This window comes from Xiphophorus hellerii, chromosome 19 (assembly GCF_003331165.1).
Source record: "Xiphophorus hellerii strain 12219 chromosome 19, Xiphophorus_hellerii-4.1, whole genome shotgun sequence".
Taxonomy (NCBI): domain Eukaryota; kingdom Metazoa; phylum Chordata; class Actinopteri; order Cyprinodontiformes; family Poeciliidae; genus Xiphophorus; species Xiphophorus hellerii.
The window spans coordinates 423,846-444,346 of NC_045690.1; the positions used below are offsets into that span (position 1 = coordinate 423,846).

Sequence of the window (20,501 nt, forward strand, 5' to 3'; positions counted from 1 at the left end):
TATGTGGTAATAAAGTTATAACATGTTATCTGGTAATAAAATTTTCTGCCACAGAACTCAAGGCTTTTAAATAAATTGATGTAGAAAGTAGTGCAAAATTAAAAATTATATAGGTTTAAAAGACAAAGAAATGAGAAACCTCAAACACCAAACTCTACTTTCTAAATACAAATGATTATTTGTGCAGGAAAACATCTGAATCTGCTGTGTAACACGGTGGAGGGAGAGTCATGATACGGGAATGTTTTTCCTTAAGACATGAAAACTGATTTCCACAAACATTTTCTGTTTAAGTTATTTTACTCTGAAGAACAGATAGAGCTTTCAGTTTCTAGTTGTGCATCTTATTTAGAGGTTAAGTACAAAAGCACGCCACACTTTTAGATTTTTCGGGGGTAAATATATGAAAACTATGTATTACTTCATTCTTCCAAAGTCTGCACTACTTACTACACTGATGTCTGGCTGGATCAAACTACACGTCTGTATCATCTGATTTAGCGTCTGGAACCAGACAGAACGGACCGGTGGTGGATCAGAACCAGAACCAGGGCAGGTTTAAAACCAGCTCTAGGCTGCAGCTTCCTGCTGAAGCCCGTTAAATTTCAGCAACATGTTTCTAAATGAAACTCCTCCCGGAGCAACACGTTTATTTAAAGCTGGAGTTTTAACAGAACCGCAGAACCGAACCGGACCCTCTGCTCGGAACCGGGGCAGTCACGGCTTACCTGTCCGAACCGCCAAACTTCAGATGTTTGTTTTGGATATTTTTCTTCTTTCAACTAGTTTCCAGTTTTGACTCTTCGGTTTCTCTTTGAGCCGACACCCAAGCCGCCTTAAAGGGGACGCAACCAAACTAAAAATAATAATAATAAAAAAAATTTTTATTAAACCAGTAAACATTAAAATTACTGACTTTATATTAATGCGATATTCATACGATAAGGAAATATTTCTAACAAGCCTAACTTCATTTTATACATGTAAACGTGATGCTGACATTTTACGGAACTGTTTTCAAGAAAGTGTTGTTTCCAGACGGACCCTGAGCCACACTGTCCATTTATTATTACCCCAGTATACCGATTTTATTTGTATTATTGTGTAATTTCACGTATTTAAGCCGTATAATTGAAGTGTAATGGCGTCGAAGCGAAAAGCAGACATGGTGGTCCCTGCTGAGGAAAGCGACCAGCTCCTCATCCGCCCTCTGTGAGTTACAATTATTTAATTTGTTTATTTCTGACGACCTGATTCAGTTTTTTTTATCCTTTCCTAAATAAAATCGTTTGAAGTTTTTATATTATGATGTTACATATTATTTGTTTTTTCGTCATGTTACAGTGGCGCAGGCCAGGAAGTTGGGAGATCTTGTATAATCCTGGAGTTCAAAGGGAGGAAAATTATGGTAAATATGAGAAGCTCCTGGTTTTCCTTTTATTTATAATAACAAGCAGAGGAAATGCTAAGGAAATTTTAAAAAGTTGACATATACAGATTAATTTCAAATCGAGAAAACGACGCTTTATTTTAATTGTAATGCGATCTTTATGCTGTTTTCAGAAGCATTTATGATCTGAAGCTTGATAAAAACACGTGTCTAGAAAATAATGTTTCATCAAAATCGCGTTATTTCCCCGAGTCTTCCTCATAAGAGCTGCTATTTATGAAGCATAACGTACATTTTTCTGTTTTCACAATCAGTGCTGCCCTCTACTGGTCAAAGATAATCACTGTCCTGCATGTTTTTACTTTAATTCAGTTCAAATTTTAAATATTTTGTTAAAAAGGGAAATTAAATGTGATAATTCAGATCATCCAAATATCTTCAGTCTTTGTTGAAGGTGGCAGAAACTCATTTAAGACGGTTTTATATAATCATAACTGTAAAGAGCTATTTTGATTGTCTTATAAAAGTATTTAAAGGGACAGTATCATGTAAATTTCACTTTTTTGATGTTGTAACATCATGTAAAGGTTTATTTAAATGTAATACATTATATATAATGTCATTCCCTCATTTAAACTTATGTCAAGTGTTGCCTTGATTCTTAATGTTTGAGAAATCATTTAATCTCCATGGCAACCATTCAGCAGAGCAAAACGCCTGGTTGAACCTAGCTCCGCCTTCAAGGCACAGCTCCTCCCCCCTCCGCTCCTTCATACTAGCCAGCAGCAATTAGCTCATTATACGAGCCATTAGTCAGAGCAACGCTGTTTAAAACGTTGCTAAAGGGTTAATAGAGGAGCCATGTTGCGACGACTTCCTGAAGGCGAAGTTTCAGAAAGAGCAGGAGTTTCTTAAAGAGACGGAGGCCCAATTTCAAGGCATCAAATCTGAAGATGCAAAGATAATCTTCCTCCAAGCCTCATTGAGCACATTGTGGTGTTTAAATTATAAATAGAGGATTGTTTGTGTTTATCAGCTGGACTGCGGCATCCATCCGGGTTTAGAGGGAATGGATGCTCTTCCCTATATCGACCTGATCGACCCTGCAGAGATCGACCTCCTCCTCATCAGCCAGTGAGTCTTTCCTTCGCTTTTTTTACTTTCTCCACTATTTAACAGTAATAAACTCTTGACATTTCCCTCCACATGTTTCACACTGGTTGTAGCCTCTAAGTTATAATCTTAAATTCACACTCATGTCCTGTCATCAGTTTTCACTTGGATCACTGCGGCGCTCTGCCCTGGTTCCTCCAGAAAACCAGCTTTAAGGGGCGGACATTCATGACGCACGCCACCAAGGCCATCTACCGCTGGCTGCTGTCAGACTACGTCAAAGTCAGGTGGGAACAGCCATGCTATGCTAACATGTTACATTTCCGTGCAAAGGCATTCACCATGTTTGTACGTCTACAGAGTTAAATTTTACACGTTCTGGATTGGATGGAGACCATCTGTGAACATTTATTTTTCAAGTCTTGCCACTGATTATCAGTTATGTTCAGGTCCTCACTGGATTTTATGTGCTAGATTAACATAAACCAGTGGATAAAAGCTGCAAGGTTTTTATTTTTATAGAGAAAAATAAAACAGCTCATCCCAGTCTCAGATTTTCTGCAGCTGCCAGCAGATTTTGTTCCAGGATTGTCCTGGATTTAGTTCTGTTCACCTTCCCATCATCTCTGAAACTCCGGTGCTCTGGGTTGGATGTGTCCCAGTTGCTACCACGAATTTTCCAGTTAGCATTTAGCATTTTTGCTAGTTTTGAAAACATTTAGCATAGTTAGCTTCCTCAAGATAAATGTGACCAACTGTCCAGATAAATTCCAAAGCACTAATTCACTTTACTGTTTTGTAAACTTTCTGTTGAATAAAGTTTAACATCTATGTTGAAGTTTTGTTATCGAGTAGTTAGACGCTTATGTTCATGCTCTTGTTTTGAAATGCGCTCATTTTGCTCCGCCACCATAACTTTATTTAAAACAAGAAGCATACAGAAACAAAGTAAAAAAACAGACAGTAAAAATCAAGATATAAACATAAATACAGTACGTAGGGATGTTATACAAAATGCAAATTATGTCAAAATTTAATTGGTGTTTGCGAACTGTTGCCTTCAAGGGCAGAAATAATTTAAATTTAAATTTGCATTTTAGCATTAGCATCTGCTAAATATTTTGTCGGTGTAACACTTAGAGTTAGCTTTTATGATTAATTCACAGACTCTGATTACCAGTATAATAGGACTTCTAAAGGCAACTGGTTTTACTGGATTTATTTAGGGGAAAGATCGAAGGAGGATCATACATATTTATGTCGTACTTTTTAAAAAACATGTTTTCTTTATTGTTTTATTTGCAGTAACATCTCTGCAGATGACATGCTGTACACTGAGACCGACCTGGAGGACAGCATGGATAAAATAGAGACCATCAACTTCCATGAGGTGAAGGAAGTGGCTGGGATCAAGTTCTGGTGCTACCATGCTGGTCATGTGCTGGGAGCGGCCATGTTCATGATCGAAATAGCTGGAGTTAAGGTAAATAATCTACAGTCTGTGTGGAAATGCTGCCGTGAAAAATTAAATATTTAAGTTACAAGTTGCATTTTGTCTCTTCAAAGCTGCTGTACACAGGAGACTTCTCCAGACAGGAGGACAGACATCTGATGGCAGCCGAGATCCCGAGTGTCAAACCTGACATCTTAATTATAGTATGACATCAATCCCTGTTACATCATAATAATTATCCCACGTTTGTTACAAATCAAAGTCATTTATACAGATTTGGTCTGTTTGTCACACATTTTTCAAATTTCAGATTAGAGTAAATACAACAAGTTTCAAATGGTGATTTGATTTATTGAAGTTGCAGTGTTTTACAAATGTATGTTTTTTTACATATTTATTAAAACAGTCACTACATTGTGACAGATAGCTGCAATGGCTACTATAGCAATGTGCAAAAATGCACCACTAGGTCAAAAACAACCAATCAGAGCCAGGAGGCGGGTCTCAGTGTTTTCAATTATGCTCGTGTACACAATGCTAAATGTTCTAATGCCAGAGAACATTAGAAAAACTGTTTGTTCACCATCATCGGTGGCCATGCTAACTAGCCTGAGCATTCATGGTAGCCTACAGCATACACAAGGGTGATTGACAGCGCTAGAAAGAACAAAGTTGAGTTTTTGGAGTGGGCTAGTCAAAGTGTGGACTTCAATTTGATTTAGATGCAGTTACAGGAACAATTCTGCAAAGCAGAGAGGGTCAAAGTTAATCTGGAAACCCTTTAAAATCTTTAATAATGTTAACAATAAGTTCTTAGGTTTACTTTTCCACAGAGCGCCAGGTTAGTTTGGATAGTTGTTTTGCATTTACTCTGGTTTTCTTTGATATTAAAATTGTTTGATGATCTGAAACATTGAAGCATATTAAAAGCAGACGCAGAGCGGGTTTGTCTCTAACTGCAGGAGTCGACCTATGGGACTCACATCCACGAGAAGAGGGAGGAGCGCGAGGCTCGCTTCTGCAACACGGTGCACGACATCGTCAACCGGGAGGGCCGCTGCTTGATTCCCGTGTTCGCCCTGGGACGGGCCCAGGAGCTGCTGCTCATCCTGGGTTAGGAAAACCCCTGGCTGTTGTCTCGGCCCACTTCGCTTCATTCTGCAGAGCCAATCAGTTACACTGTAAAACATTTGAAGAAAATGAAGGTTCACCAGCTAGAAAATTGTTTTAGTTTTAAATCAGAAATTAAAGTTCATTAAGTTAATTTAGCAACATTAATATTCTCTAAACTTTGTTTTTTAAAGTCTGACAGTTTATTAATCTTGCAACACAAGTTGTTTAAAATTAATACTGTAATTTAAACCAAATACACACTTCTGTATTATTTTTGCTCACATTATCAGGTTAAACCAACAACTCATTATAAGATAGAATAACTTAAATTCTAGATTGAACTCGCATGAACAAAATGTCTGATGTAATAATTAAATTCTGCTGTGAAACATTTATTTCAAACAATTCATCTGAGTAAACATTGTCCTGAACTATTGATTACTATTGATTATGTTTGCATGTGTGTTTGTTTTGTTTCCTAGATGAATACTGGCAGAATCACCCGGAACTCCACGACATTCCCATCTATTACGCCTCATCTCTGGCCAAGAAGTGCATGGCTGTCTACCAGACCTACGTCAACGCAATGAACGACAAAATCCGCAAAGCAATCAACATCAACAACCCCTTTGTGTTCAAACACATCAGCAATCTGAAGGTAGGCGGTCCTTAGAAAGTCTTAAAATCTCTGAATGTATTTAATGTATTTTTTTGATAGGCAAAAGTTTGAGTTGCACACAGATATCTTCATTTTGTTTGGTAACTTGACTTGAGACAGTTGAGGCTACCACTAGTTAGCTGCTAACATATCCTTGATAGCTAGCTAGCTTTTTTGTGCGTGTCATGGGTCAGTGCTACTTTATCGCCAGTTGGTTTGATGAAGTTGGTACGTTCTGTCATGATCAAGGGCTCAACTGCATACTTTCTGTATGCGAACACGTCATCCCCCCCCCGTCCCAATGACATAAATTTGTACAAATCCTCTTTAATTAAAGTATCAATACTAATAAATGTACATATATGTGAATAAATTATTGCCTACAGGGCAATTAAAAAAGAATTAAACAAGGGCGTGCCGTGGTGACGTAGCGCGACCCATATTTGGAGGCCTTGACACGGCCGTCGCGGGTTCGACTCCCGGACCTGACGACATTTGCCGCATGTCTTCCCCCCTCTCCTTCCCCATTTCCTGTCAGCCTACTATCATATAAGGGACACTAGAGCCACAAAAGGCCCCTGGAGGGGAAAAAAAAAAAAAATTATAATAATAATGAAACAAAAAACAGGGCAGTATTTCATCATTTAATATATTTGAGCCTAAGAGCCTCTTCTGTTATCCTGTCTAGAACCGCCTGTGGCTGCAGGTCTGAGGCTTTTTGTTAGCATGTTTTCTATCATTCTTATAGATTGATAGGAAACCTTATATAAACTGGCCACCCACATTAATAAAACGGTGAAATAATATTGACCACAAAACACTATTTATAAAAGATATCAACGTTTTTCCTACACAATCCTAACAAACGTTTTTAATGATCTCTTCACAATATTTATTCATTTACTATTAATCTATTTGTATGATTTGTTCTTTAAATTGCCGTCTATATTATTTTTTGGTCTCAGGAAATGACTGAGGGATGAAGAGACTGATGTCTGGTTCTTTAGGTTCTGACGGGTCTGCGGTTCCTCTCCTGATCCATTCGGTCTGATATCAAACAACCCACTGAATATCGATACACATATTTTTTAAATGCCCCTATTAAACGTCACTGTGATTGTTTAGCCTGTTTCTTCCCACCACCGTCTGTATTTTTGCCAGAGGTTTTACTTTAAGGACGGTGTTTTATCGGGCGGACATTTTAAAAAGACTCGGGTTGATAGCAGCTCACCGCGGCTGCGTAGCAACCGTCTCTAAGCAACCATGACGGGTGGTTTTTCACAAATAACCACAAAATTCACACTAAAACCAACAGATCCCCACATTTTTCTGAGTTTATCAACATTTCTTCTCAAAATTGTCCAAAAACATTTTGGTTCAAGTGACCGCTGTCTCAGCCTGACTTGATGTCAAGTTATAGTCCATGACCGATAGAGCGATTAATAAAAGGTCACATTTAACATCATATATTAGAGCAAATATTGTAAAAATTCCTTACAAATATTTCTAAATTAGCGCCACGAAATCGGTGATGTTGATGGCAGAAAACCACAAAAACAATCCTGGATGGACTGATTAGTGTGAAAAGATGTTCAATATGATGTTATTTTAAGGAACACTTTTAACAGTTGAATTGGTTTTTATCAATACGATCCGGCGCAACAGGAACTTTATGAACATTCAGATTTTGGCCCAAAATGGAAATGAGTTTGATGCCCTGATATTTGGGATAAAAACGACTGAATCCTGGACTATTTAGAATGTAAACAAGAATAAAGAGGAAGATATTTGGTGGTGGAATGATGTCACTCCACCAGCAAAGGAAGATTCTGTGATGTCACTGGCGATTCAGTCTGTGATGTCATCAACTGTAGGATTGTATGTAACACAATTCTGCATATTTTTCATTGCTTGCAATATCACTGACCAGTTCAGACGCAAAGCTCTTTCAGGTAGTTTACCAATCCAGGATTTTAGTGATTGTATTTAGGAGAAAATGTCTCATTATACGCCGAGATACCGCAGTGGGATGATGGGAAACCACGCGAGAAGGGGAGGCCAGCAAAACCCCCAAGGCAGGTTCCCTCCTGCACACCCGAATGCCTTACACGGGGAAATCCACAGGCTGAGTTACCTTCTGGAAATGGAGAGCGCCGGAAGGTTTGAAGACAACCAGAAACTGTCCCACCTGGAGGCCGAACTGGAAGAGACCAAACTCCAGTTAAAAAAGCAAAAAGCTCTCAAAGAAACGTTTATCAACCAGGCCAAAGACGCAAAGAGGGAACTTGAGAGACTAGAGAAGTTCAGTGATCCAGAAGTCCGTAACGCTGCAGTCATTGCTTCCAAGGTTCACAACAATGTGAAATACATGAAGAAGAAGAACTTGCAACAAGACTTGGAGGAGTTAAAGGTGGCCCACCTCCTCAGCCAGGAAGCATTTGTAGCTGAAATACAGGCTGAGAGGAAGAAAAGTCAGGCCCTCCAAGAAGATCTGGACCAACTCCAAACTTCCTACGAGGAACTGAGCTCTAAGTATGAAGCAGCCGATGCTCTGCTGAGGCAGGAGGCCGAGACACAGAAGCTTTATGAAGCAAGGCTGAGTGAGGAACAACGACTGCTGGAGAACCTGAGAGCTGAGAAGGACGACATGTTTAAAGAAATGTCCCAAAAGATTTCATTCCTGCAAGACAGCGAGAAACTTTTGCAGGAAGAATTAAATCTGATCAAACATTCATACAATGAACTGAATTGCAAATATGAAAGCGAAGTTTCTTTACTAAAGCAAGACGTGGAAAGATATCGGCAGGAGGCGACACATGAGAAAGACGCCAACATAGAAAGAACGAATGAAAATCTGCAGCTTATCAACAATCTGAGAGCTGAGAAGGTGGAGCTCTTCCATAAAATGTCCAGAGAAATCACAGTTCTGCAAAAGAGAGAGAAGCAGATGATAAAACTGGACCAGTTTAACTTCTTCTACGAGGAGCTAAAATGTAAATATGAAAGAGGCATTATGGATATACAGCAGCAGGCTCAAACATACCAACAGAAGATAAACCAGGAGGAAACTGCTCTTTCAAACAGAGAAAAGAAAGAGAAACTTATGCATGAAAGAAACCATTCTGAGCTGCAACAACAAGTCGAAAACCTTCAGCTGCAGATAAATCAGGAGCGAAAAGATCATCCAGAGAAATCACAGTTCTGCAAAAGAGAGAGAAGCAGATGATAAATGAACTGGATCAGGTTCACGTTTCATATGAGGAGCTAAGACGTAAATATGAAAGAGACATTATGGATTTACAGCAGCAGGCTGAAACATACCAGCAGGAGATAAACCAGGAGAGGAAAATTAATCTGGAGAAATCAGAGGAGGACATGGCGCTTCTAGACAATATGAGAGCTGAGTTTGCCGTCCTCCAAGATAAAACAACAACTGAGATTCAATTCCTTCAAGACCAGGAAAGGAGTGTCCAGGCTGAGTTGGAGAAGGTTAACGGTTTGTACCTGGAGTTAAACCATCGGTATGAAACTGATGTCACTGCATTGAAACAGGAAGCAGCAAAATACCAGCAGGAGATAAGTTTTGTGATAAATGATTTGGACGGAGCAAGAGAGGATGTACTGCTGCCCGACTCTCTGAGAGCTGAGGAAGAAGATTTCCATCAAAAACACATCCCAGTTTCCCAAGAGAAGGAGGAAAACTCACAGAACCAAGTCGACCTGGTTAAAGTCTTCAGTCAAGAGGTTTCTTCGGAGGAGGAACTCTCAGGAAAAACCTTATCAGGTTGTTCCACGGATCCAGAATCCACAGAAGAGACCGAGATCGCTGGAGAAACCATCCTGGAGGATTTAAACAATCCAGATACTAAAACCCTGCAGGATGGTAAAAAGAAAAAATCCAAATTTTCACTTTGGAAAAAAGTCCAAAACATTCTGCGATTGAAGAAGCCAAAAAAACCCCAAAAGATTGAAGACGATCAAGAACATGTTTAATGTTCTTGATTTGGATATTTAGAGGAGAAAGACGTGAGAGGTCTGTGAACGGGGCGCCATGCCACGCTCCGTCAAGAGGAAATTTAAAAACCATGAAGTTTTTTCCCCATCGACTAACTAGAAAATAGATCCCTTCCCGACCCGATTGGAAAAAACGTGGGCAGCACGGTGGTGCAGCGGTTAGCGCTGCGTCTTCACAGAGACCATCTGTGTGGAGTTTGCATGGTCTCCCCGTGTTTGCGTGGGTTTTCTCCGGGTGCTCCGGTTTCCCCCCACATCTCCTAAAACATGTAGGTCAGGTCAGTTGGTCACTGTAAATTGCCCCCAAAACACTTTAAGAAACTCCAACCATGTCCAGTATTATTGTTAAACTTGTAAAATGAATTGAATTAGCCGAACGTTAGCCCTTTTCCCTTCGCTGGTTTAGTGGCAGGCGGCTCAGTGCCGCAACTCGGCTCAATATTTATAGCAACGTATTGATTTAAGAATTAAAATTTCTTCTTTTAATAGTAATGATTTCTGTTTATTTTCACTGTACTTGTGCTTTTATGGTTTGTCCTTTAGTTTACCTTTTCTACTCACTTTTTATATTAAATTGCACTGAATTGTAGCTCGTTATTCTGTTTAAATCTGTATTTTAAAGAAGATTAGCAAAAGGATCATGCAGTGGCTTTTTTAGGGCGACTGTGGCTCGGTGGTAGAGTGGTCGTCTTGTGACCAGAAGGTTGTAAGTTCGATTTCAGCTTCCTGAGCAACATGTTGAGCTGCCCCGGGGCGGGGCACTTAGCGGCAAGTTGCCCCCCGACCTGCATGTGGGTGTAAATGTGTGTGTGGGTGAATGTGACTGTAGTGTGAAGCGCTTTGAGTGGTCAACATGACTAGCAAGGCACGACACAAGTTCAGTCCATTCACCTTTTTTCTTTGATAAATCCTGTTTTTCTTTTTATACCAAACATAAAAAAGCTGATTTAACACGTTTGGATTTCTTCAGGTTCCAGGTGTTAAATTAAGATTAGAGTTCAATCTGTACATAATATTAGATGATAATTGTAATCATAATTTAATACTCCGGACCATGAAGAAGCCCAAACTTGTTATATCTGGTTTGTTTGTTATAAGGAAAAAACAGGTTTTATCAGAAATAAAAGTTACTGTGATCTTTCTGTTAGTCTTTATTTAGAAATACAGATTCAAGATAGTTTAACAAACTTAACAAAAAAGTGCAATTTAACATGAAAAACTGTAGAAAAGGTAAAAAGAAGAACAATCTATGAAAGTATGAAAACAGAGAACTTAATCAGAAATTATTTCCATCACAGCAAGAAATCAATTCTTAGATGAACATTTTGTAATAAATATAAAGCTTTTGTGTTGTTGAGCTTATGTGTTGTCTGCTTGTATAAAAGAGAAGAAAAAGGGGCAGGAAATGCCTAATCCAGCTATTTTTTAACCAGCTTTATAGTAAAACTGCAAATTATGTTTTATTTCTGATGTTACTTCTAGGTTTGGTTTGTCAACCTGGGTTTAATTCCCAGTCCTGGAGAATCTGCTGCATGTCTTTCCCTTCTCTCTCCTCCTAATTTCCTGTTCAACCTGTTAAATTACGGCCTAAAAAACTTTATTCGAGCCTAAAAGACTAAAAAAACTAAAACATACATTTCACCTCACAACTGGACCAACAGTCAGAATATGCTTCCCACCACATTGTGCTCGTTTCCTCGTGTTAAATAACAACTTTCTTCCTCTCTCTCATTTTCTCTCTTTCTTACATAATTAATAGGTAACTTAATATTTACACACATACATGCACACATTTACACGTCCCCTCCATGGGCTGCCACCTTATCGTGGTGGGGGGGTTTGAGTGTCCCAGTGATCCTAGGAGTTATGCTGTCGGGGCTTCATGCCTCTGGTTGGGCCACCCAATGCAGACAGGTCCAAGGTGAGGAACCAGAACCAAGTGCAGCCCAAAGATCCCTTATGATGAATACGACCGTTGGAAACAGTGGTTGTACCCGCCCCTACATGAGGTCCCACCCTGGAGCCAGGCCTGGGGGCGGGGCACGTTGGGGAGCCCCTGGTGGCCCGGCTTTAACCCATGGAGCCCGGCCGGGCTCAGCCCGAAAAGAGCCCATGGGTTCCGGCTAGAAATAGTCGGACTCACTGCAGTGCATGGCTCTGGTTCTGGAGCCGGTCTCCTTGAAAGGGGTTGGATGTTCTCCCACCCTGGAGTTGCCCCTTGTGAGAGGCGCTGGGCAGGAGTGGGCTTTCTTGTTGCCTCCATCTTGGTGCCTGTACGTTGGGGTGAACAAGAGGATAGCCTCTCCCTCTACCTACGGGTTTGGGTCGGGTTCTGACTGTTTACCCACCTTTTTAAGTCCTTGGAGGGGGTACTGGAGAGTGCCCCTCCTGGGAGCTGCCTTGTTATACTGGAGGGGTTTTCTCCGTAGGGTCTCTGGGCTCCCTTAGAGACGGGGTGAGAAGCCCAGGAATCCAGGAGTCACTGATGTGTTTACATATATCCAGGGTTTCCCCCAGGGTATTATAAGCCCCCTGACCTCCTGCATCAAGGTAGGAGTCAAGATGAAACCCCACTGCGTTGCTCTGCTGTGCAGCTCTATGTGAACTGCAGGTATAACATGTAGTTGTGCTTGAAGAGGTGCGTTGAGTGAGCAGTGAGAATGATTTATCTTTGTGAACAAAGAATTATGTGCAGCATTTCCATCTGAACACGAAAATGTAACTGACCCTAATATTTCCCGTGTTTTGTTTTGGTCATTATTATTACACTTATTGTTGAGGTGTGTGTGATAGGTGCGTCTATCAGACATTTGTAGCAATACGGAATAAATCGCGTCCCGTATTGGACAACAACAACCACCTGTCATTGTAGCCTAGCTTAAGCTAACCTGAATATTTAACTCTCTTGTTGATACTCTGACATTACTTACCTTCTGTCTTTCAACCACTTTGAAAAGCTTTTCTTAGTCTCTCAACATCTTTATCCCTCCCCCTCTTCTGTTTTGTGCGCCGGAGGTTCATCTGCCGCCCGTCTTTAGCTCCCTGTTCATTCCTACAATTCAAATTTAAAGGGAAAAAAAACGCGCCTCAGCGCTTCTCGAAGGGCCGCTGCCCAGGCTGCCTGTATGGGAGGGAGAGGCTGGCAGGAGGGGAGGGGCGCCTAATCAGTGCTGTTCCTCTGTTATTCATCATTTCATACATAAACAGCTGTTAAGTACATAAAATGCTGGCTAGAAAAAAATTCCCCACATCGTTTTTGCGCCCCTCTAGTTCAGCGCCCCTATGCGTCGCATTCACTGCATAGCCACTTTTTGCGCCACTGGTCATGATACAGAAACCATAAATTCCAACCATAATGTTTTTAAAAAGTCTTACATTTGAGTTGGTGGACTGCAGACACTCTGTAGCGAAAGCTTTGCTACTTCAGTGCTGTTATGATCCAGTTTCTGTCCTGTCCCAGAGCATGGACCACTTTGATGACATCGGCCCCAGCGTGGTGATGGCGTCGCCGGGTATGATGCAGAGCGGCCTCTCCAGGGAGCTGTTCGAGAGCTGGTGCACCGATAAGAGGAACGGCGTCATCATCGCTGGATACTGTGTGGAGGGAACGCTAGCTAAGGTAGGAAGCTAGCTTCATTTATCAGAGAAAGGGAGCTAAATGTAAATGCACGCTGCACTTTTCAGATTCTCATTAATTATTTTTTCTTCCTCTTGACAATTCTGCTCTACTTTGTGATCGTTTGTCCCAAAAATCTGAATAAAATAAACTGAATTTTGTGTTTGTGGGGTTTTTTTATTCATAGTTCCTACAGAGGCTGCACAGTGGCGCAGTTGGTACAGATACCTACCAAGATGGCTGCCAGCTACAAAGTTTCCAGAAGTGTGACATCACATGAGAACCACAAATACATAGTTCCTAGAACTTTGTGCCTGACAGCCATCTTGGTAGGCAGTTGCTATGTAGTTGCTGTAACAACAATAAACAAGCCACAAGCGGAGAACTAGCTCTCACCTCGTTTCTGTCTAACTAGTAAACAATACAAATACATTCCAACTATTACTAGATTACAATTTTTGAGTTCTCTACCAATCTGTGTGTAATACTACAATAAATAGCAGTGATATTTACTGTAGTACTTACTGCCGAACTAGCAAAGTTAGCTTAGCTAATGTAGCTTTTAGCTGGTAGCTAATACTGACATGTACAAATCCATTTAAATACTGATTTTATGTGTCCACAAAGCTCCATGCTGTACGCAGTCTTTGTGTTCACTAAGTGGTGAACTATGCCATAGCAGGAGATCCACATCGTCTGACATGTTCCCATTCAAATGGGTCGATCCTGACAGCAGCCATTTTGTTCATATATATTTCTCTCGCACATTAGTCAAGAATGTCCACATATTTTCTGTTTGTTGGTCTTGATGCCATGGGTTCGCTATGCTTTGCGCGACGCTTGCCTACCAAGATGGCGGCCTATTGCCTCCAGTGGGACCTATGTGTAGAATCTATTCATTAATTCTATTCTTTGACATAAACTCAGTTTATTAACATTTAACAGACCTGTTTGCGTGTTTCCTCTGCAGCACATCATGTCTGAGCCAGAGGAGATCACCACCATGTCCGGACAGAAGCTGCCACTCAAGATGTCAGTGGACTACATCTCCTTCTCCGCCCACACCGACTACCAGCAGACCAGCGAGTTCATCCGGGCCCTCAAGCCGCCTCATGTGGTGGGTTGGCAGGTAGAAACCGCCTGCGCTCGTCCTTTTCTGACTCCGTGTGTGTTTGCTCTCAGATCCTGGTTCACGGGGAGCAGAACGAGATGGCCCGCCTGAAGGCAGCGCTGATCCGGGAGTACGAGGATAACGACCAGGTCCACATCGAAGTGCACAACCCTCGCAACACGGAGGCCGTCACTCTCAACTTCAGGGGAGAGAAGCTGGCCAAGGTTCTGGGTTTTCTTTGAGCTGCTGCTTACTGATGTTTTTGCTGAGCCTGTCAGACTGAAAGTTGTCCTCACAGGTGATGGGTTCCCTGGCTGATAAGAAATGTGCTCAGGGTCAGAGGGTGTCTGGCATACTCGTCAAGAAGAACTTCAATTACCACATCCTGAATCCATCCGACCTCTCTAGTAAGTTACTCACACTTATATGTTGTTGTATGATATAATCATAAGTCTAAAATCCAGTCAAAGTCCTTCTGCACCATTTTTAAATCAGTTTTTCCTTCCACTCAACTTTCCAATAATATGCCTGCATACTCTGAGAATAGTCCTTGTGCACCAGGTGCTTTTTATCACAATTAGATCCAGGATAAGAACATTTTTTAAAATTCCAATAATAATGTTATGAGATAAAAAGAATAAAGACACAGTATTGTAAAATTGTCATAAAATTATGAGAAAAAAAATTTAATGAGAGAAAACTTTGAAAAGTTATCAAGAGTCATCAACTAGGCAAGTCTGTGATTGTTTCTTTATTTTATTCTCATATTTTTACGACTATTTTTTAATTATTATGACTTAATTCTCATTTTATTATTACTTTGTTCTCATATTATTACGACTTTATTTTCGTAATTCAAATTGCGATAAAAGCCTTACCCTAATACTTTGTTACAGAGAACTGGAGGAACAATATTCCTTTTGAAAAAATTAGCCTAAAACTAAATTATTCAGAGGTTTGGCATAAACCAAGTACGGCTTTCCAGGAAACCATTCCTGATCCCAGCTGTGAAGCACGGTGGTGGCGGAGTCATGGTTGGCCTGGTCAACCCCTTAAATGTGTTAAAAATAAATGACAGCTGAAGCAGAACTGAACCCCGCCAGCCTAAAGACTAGCAGTAAATCCATGAAGGATTTGGTGAGATTTCAGAAAAGGAGAGTTGTTTCCATGGCGATGTGTCCACAGCGTACACAGAGCTGGCCATGAGCACGGTGAAGCAGAACCAGGCCATCCCGTTCACCGGGCCGTACTCGCTGCTCGTCTGCCACCTGAGGAACCTGACAGGTCAGCCTCTAGCGTTCGGGCGGCGCTCCGCTGAGTCCGAGCGAGACGCTTTAGCTTCACTCGCCTTCGCCGTCTGTCTCAGGGGACGTGGAGGAGCTGGACGGCACGGAGAAGAAAACGCTGAAGATCTTTAAAAGCATCACTCTGGTCCACGAGGTCGGCATGGTGGTGCTGGAGGTGAGAGCGTCAGATCAGACCAGATAAACAGAAGCTCTTTATTAATGGCTGTTATTTTATTTTCTCTTTTAGTGGGTAGCCAATCCGCTGAACGACATGTATGCTGACGCCGTCACCACCGTGGTGCTGGAGGTGCAGTCCAACCCAAAGGCTCAGAAAGGTGAGTCAAACTATCACTGTTCTGGTGGTGGCCTCTATTGATCTGTTTTAATGATTGAAAACAGATTAGATTTTACTTTAAAAATATAATTAAAAATTTGTGATTTAAAAAATTATTAGAATCAAATTTTTTCATCTTCCCTCGATGAGCCACTTCAGGTTGACTTAGACCTGAAAGCACTATGCCTACATAATATTTAGTGTAAGCTAACACTACAGCGCTACACCAACATGGTATTTTGTGAAAGCTAAGCAGATATCAGCACAATATTTAGTGAAAGCTAATGCTAAAGCGCTACACTGATACGGTATTTAGTGAAAGCTAATGCTAAAGCGCTACACTGACACAGTATTTAGTGAAAGCTATTGCTAAAGTGCTACACTGACACGGTTTTTAGTGGATGTTAATGCTAAAGTGCTATGTCAACACAATATTTAGTGGTAGCTAACTAAAGATCTGTTCTGATGCGGTATTTAGTGGAAGCTTCAGCTAAAATGCTATATCAACACAGTACTTAAGGCAGAAACACATTAAGAATTGTTGTTGCATTGCTGGTTCTGAATGGTGGAAGCATTAAATAACTGATGCTCTGACATCATGGATCCGTTTCGTGTGTCATGACCAGTCATGGAGACGCAGAGTACCACTATGGACATGGATGTCTTCCAAACCCGGTTAGAGGTCATGCTGCAGTGAGTGACATGTTAACTTTTAAATAGAAGACGTTTTTAGGAAAAGCTGTTTGTCTTGAAGAGTGCATTGTCCCGTCTCTGATTTTAGGGACATGTTTGGAGAGGACTGTGTGGACTTCAGCGATGGGAAAGTCATTTCTGTGATGGTGGACGGACAGACGGTCCACATCAGCTTGGAGACGCGGGTGAGACGGCTGGTTGTTGGGAACAGAATGCTGCTTTTGCTGCAGGTGTAGCTAGCATCTGCTTTCGCTCTGCAGGCGGTTTACTGCGAGGACGACGTCTCAGAGGACGACTCCCTCAGAGAGATGGTGGAGCTGGCCGTGCAGCGGCTCTACGACGCCCTGAACCCGGCACTCTGAGGACGGGCCTCCAGATGGGCCCGATCCAGTTTCAGGTCTCCAACCAGAAACTGGATCTTTTAACAGAACTACTGTAGAACAGAAGAATAAGCTTGATTTTACATGTTTTAGCTGATGTACAAGCACTTTAAGTTAACTGTATTTGTGTAGCTTTTCTGTAGTTTTTATTTCTACAAATATGCATTGATTTAGCCTACCTGGGTGACATATGGCTGGTGATTGTTGCATGTTAAAATGTTTTTATTTAAAAGTTGATTAAAAAATTAAGCGTTAGCCAGATTTGTATGTTTCCTGTAGTACAAAGTGCCATTTATAAAGTTAGTCAAAAATGAACAGCAATAATTTGGGTTACTTAGCCTGCAATAAGATTATAACAGTGGGAGTTAATTTTTAAAAGATTTTTACTATGTCAACAAATGTTTTAAACCATTTAGGTTGGAACCTAAATATTTAGTCAACAAGCTAAAAAATGAGCTTCAAACTAAAGATACGAAATAATGCAAGATGGACAAAAAATACATTTGTGTTCTTGTACTGAGAAATTTAAGGATTTGTAACTGTTTTGTGTTTGCAAAAGAAATATCCACAATTACAAAACTCTTATAGGATTATAAGGCACAAATACTTATGCACACAATCCACCGTCATAGAGCTGCCTGGAGACGTCGCCCAGCTGCTTTATGGAGGGTGTTGGTGAGGAGGGGCAAAGTCAAAGGCTCCAGAGCTGTTTGTGGGTTAGTTTTTAATCTTTGGAACAATATAACGTTCAACATTTAAGTAAACATAAAAGGCACTTCCCTTAGAATGACAACCTGATCTTAGATCACTGGAGTTATTTAAAAGTGCTTACAATGCTTTATCCGTTTCATAAATACTAAATAAAATTTACAAGATTAAAGGATACATGACTTTATGAAAGTCAAAAACAGTTTAAATAAAATATCCAGAGGCTGTGAGTCAAATTATAAACTTCATGTGCAGAGAGAGAAATCAGGAATCCCAGCCACCAAACTTCCCAGAGTAAATAGATTTAAACATCCATTAGGTGAAAAACATGATGTTCCTGAATCCAACATTTTTTCCACCAATGTGCAAAAAAATAACGGATCATCTTATAATGCTAAACGTTTTATGCACTAAAGAAATGTGGAAATAAATTAATATGTTCTTACAGTACCATTGTCTTAAAATTCCATTAACTAATATCTTTGTTGTTTTGTATTTGTGAAAGACACACTTGGGTACAAAATTGTCTTGAATCCTTCCTCCACAAAACTTTCTGTACTCACTTTTACCCTGACGATTTATAATCATTTATCAAGTCTAATGCAAGGAAATCTGGTTATGTGTCTAAAATTGTTTTGGTTTGATCAGGTTTCACATTCTGCCACGTTTTATATAGTTCAAATGAACCAAATTAAACAGAAATAGGAGGAAATGCAGATGTTTTCTGAAATAAATCAAATATACATGAGATTACTGCATTTTCTGGTGATATATATAAATTATATATCAGACATTCCAAACTAGCAAGTGAAACATTTTGTAAAATATGAAACAGATACATTATGAACTCTAATCAAACCAAAATGATCAAAGCATGGGTTGTGTAAGACTAAGTGTGTCTGGATGTTCAGTGTCTGACTGTCATTTTGTCTGCAGTTTGTAACTTTTTTTTTTTTTTACACATTTGTTGAAACTGTCATTACAGAATGGAATGAAGCAGATAATCTGTGGTTGTTTCTAGAAAGCAGAGGAACGATTGTTCCTCTGCTCTTCCTCAATTGTTTTTTCCCAATCAGAGGAAGAAGGAGGGTCTTACTGCTGTCAATCATCCTCCATGTGGTGCTGCTCATTTCCTCTCCCCTTTCTCTCTACTATGGTCCCGTTTTTCCTGATAGCAGAGCCTGCAGTGAATGCTAAGGCTGGTTAGCATGGCTGCTGATGATGGCGGACAGTAAGTTGTTTCTCCTCCATTGGCACATTGAGCAGTGAGTACATGAGCTTAATGAGCAGCACTAAGACCCTCCTCCTGGCTCTGATTTCGTTGGAGTGGTACATTTTAGTAGATGGCAAAATCAGGAGATCGATCTTTTCACAGATTATTTGTCTCACAACATAGTGAGAGTTTTGACAAATATGATTAAATAATTATTTAAAAGTTACATATTGCAGCTTTAAAGCATAAAACGAGCAGCAGCCTATTCAAGCTTATCCATCCACCAAACTTTCCTCACTTCCCTAAGCTAAATACAATCCCCACGGCCAACAGCAGCATCAGCCCAATTCCGAACTCCATCATGTTGGCAAATTTCGTGTCTTGGTAGCTGTCCTCCCTCTTCAGCCTCTCCTCCCTCCGGAGCCGGATGTCTCTCTGCCTCTGCAGCTGCTCTCCGTAGTGGGCCTTGTAGAACTCATCGAAGTCATACCGCCTGTCTCTCAACTCTGCGCCCGTCACAGACCGCCTGCTCCCCGGCTGCTGCTCGGCTGAGCCCCCCGTGAAGACCCCGGTGGAGGGTTTGGCTCTGCCGCGGAGGTCCGACAGGCTCAGGAGCCCCAGATCGTACTTCTTCCGGAGCACCTTGTTGCCCAGCACCGTGTAGGCCTCGCTGATCTCTGAGAAGCGGTCGGTGGCCTCCGCGCTGCCCGGGTTCCGGTCCGGATGGTAGGCGAAGGACTGCTTGTAGTAGGCGGTTTTGATCTGGGCTTTGGTGGCGGTGGGTGGGACTTCTAGGACATCGTAGTAGCCGGTTTTGGTTTTGTACAGCGGATCAGATCTGGACCCGTTTCCGCTGTAGCTCCTGATGAAAACAAATGGAGGAGATCCAGGATCCAGATGCAGACTCCGGCTCGGGGGAAAGAGGGACAAAGTCCTCCACAACTTTTTACATCTCCGATACGAAGGAACAATCCGCTTAGTGGATTCTACCAGAGTCCCATTTGAACATAAATCATTCTTATGTCCCAGAAAACAGCGTTTTTTAGGCGTGTCTCGCTTCTCCGGACCGGTTTCTGCTCCACCCGGCAGCGGGCTCACCTTTGTATAACCGTCCCGACAGCGAGCAGCGGCTGCCCGCTCCGCTGCTCTTCCAGCTCCGTTCCGCTCACGGTTTTCATTGTCATCAAACGGAAACCCAGCCGACAGAAAGCCAGGATGTAGCGCCTTTGTTCCGACTCGGATTCGGTTCTGCAGAGGGTAGAGTTTAGACATTTTAAGTCCAAATTCACACGATCCCCTTCCCGCAAAGTGCCTGACCTCCGCCATGTTTTCTGGTGGAGACCGGCTGAAGGAAGGGAGGAATTTAAACCACAGCGCCCCCAGCGGTAAGGTGGAGAAACGTCAAAACAAATTAATTAC

The 20,501-nt window shown here is 41.3% G+C and overlaps 2 protein-coding genes across 2 annotated transcripts; one reads left to right on the forward strand and one right to left on the reverse strand.

The window, feature by feature from the left end:
• Positions 1 to 662: 662 nt before the first annotated feature.
• Positions 663 to 18,319, forward strand: LOC116709618 (cleavage and polyadenylation specificity factor subunit 3-like). The gene is made up of 18 exons (XM_032548266.1): positions 663 to 1,212; positions 1,345 to 1,408; positions 2,427 to 2,524; positions 2,662 to 2,790; positions 3,809 to 3,986; positions 4,070 to 4,159; positions 4,919 to 5,069; positions 5,552 to 5,727; positions 13,202 to 13,360; positions 14,328 to 14,474; positions 14,540 to 14,692; positions 14,767 to 14,875; positions 15,654 to 15,752; positions 15,835 to 15,929; positions 16,002 to 16,089; positions 16,715 to 16,781; positions 16,870 to 16,966; positions 17,042 to 18,319. The coding sequence occupies exons 1-18, from the start codon at positions 1,142 to 1,144 to the stop codon at positions 17,141 to 17,143; spliced, it is 2,073 nt and encodes a 690-aa protein (XP_032404157.1). The 5' UTR covers positions 663 to 1,141; the 3' UTR covers positions 17,144 to 18,319.
• LOC116709614 (dnaJ homolog subfamily C member 30, mitochondrial-like) lies at positions 17,559 to 20,479 on the reverse strand. Its single transcript, XM_032548262.1, has one exon. The coding sequence runs from the start codon at positions 20,406 to 20,408 to the stop codon at positions 19,377 to 19,379; it is 1,032 nt and encodes a 343-aa protein (XP_032404153.1). The 5' UTR covers positions 20,409 to 20,479; the 3' UTR covers positions 17,559 to 19,376.
• Between the last annotated feature and the right edge of the window lie 22 nt (positions 20,480 to 20,501).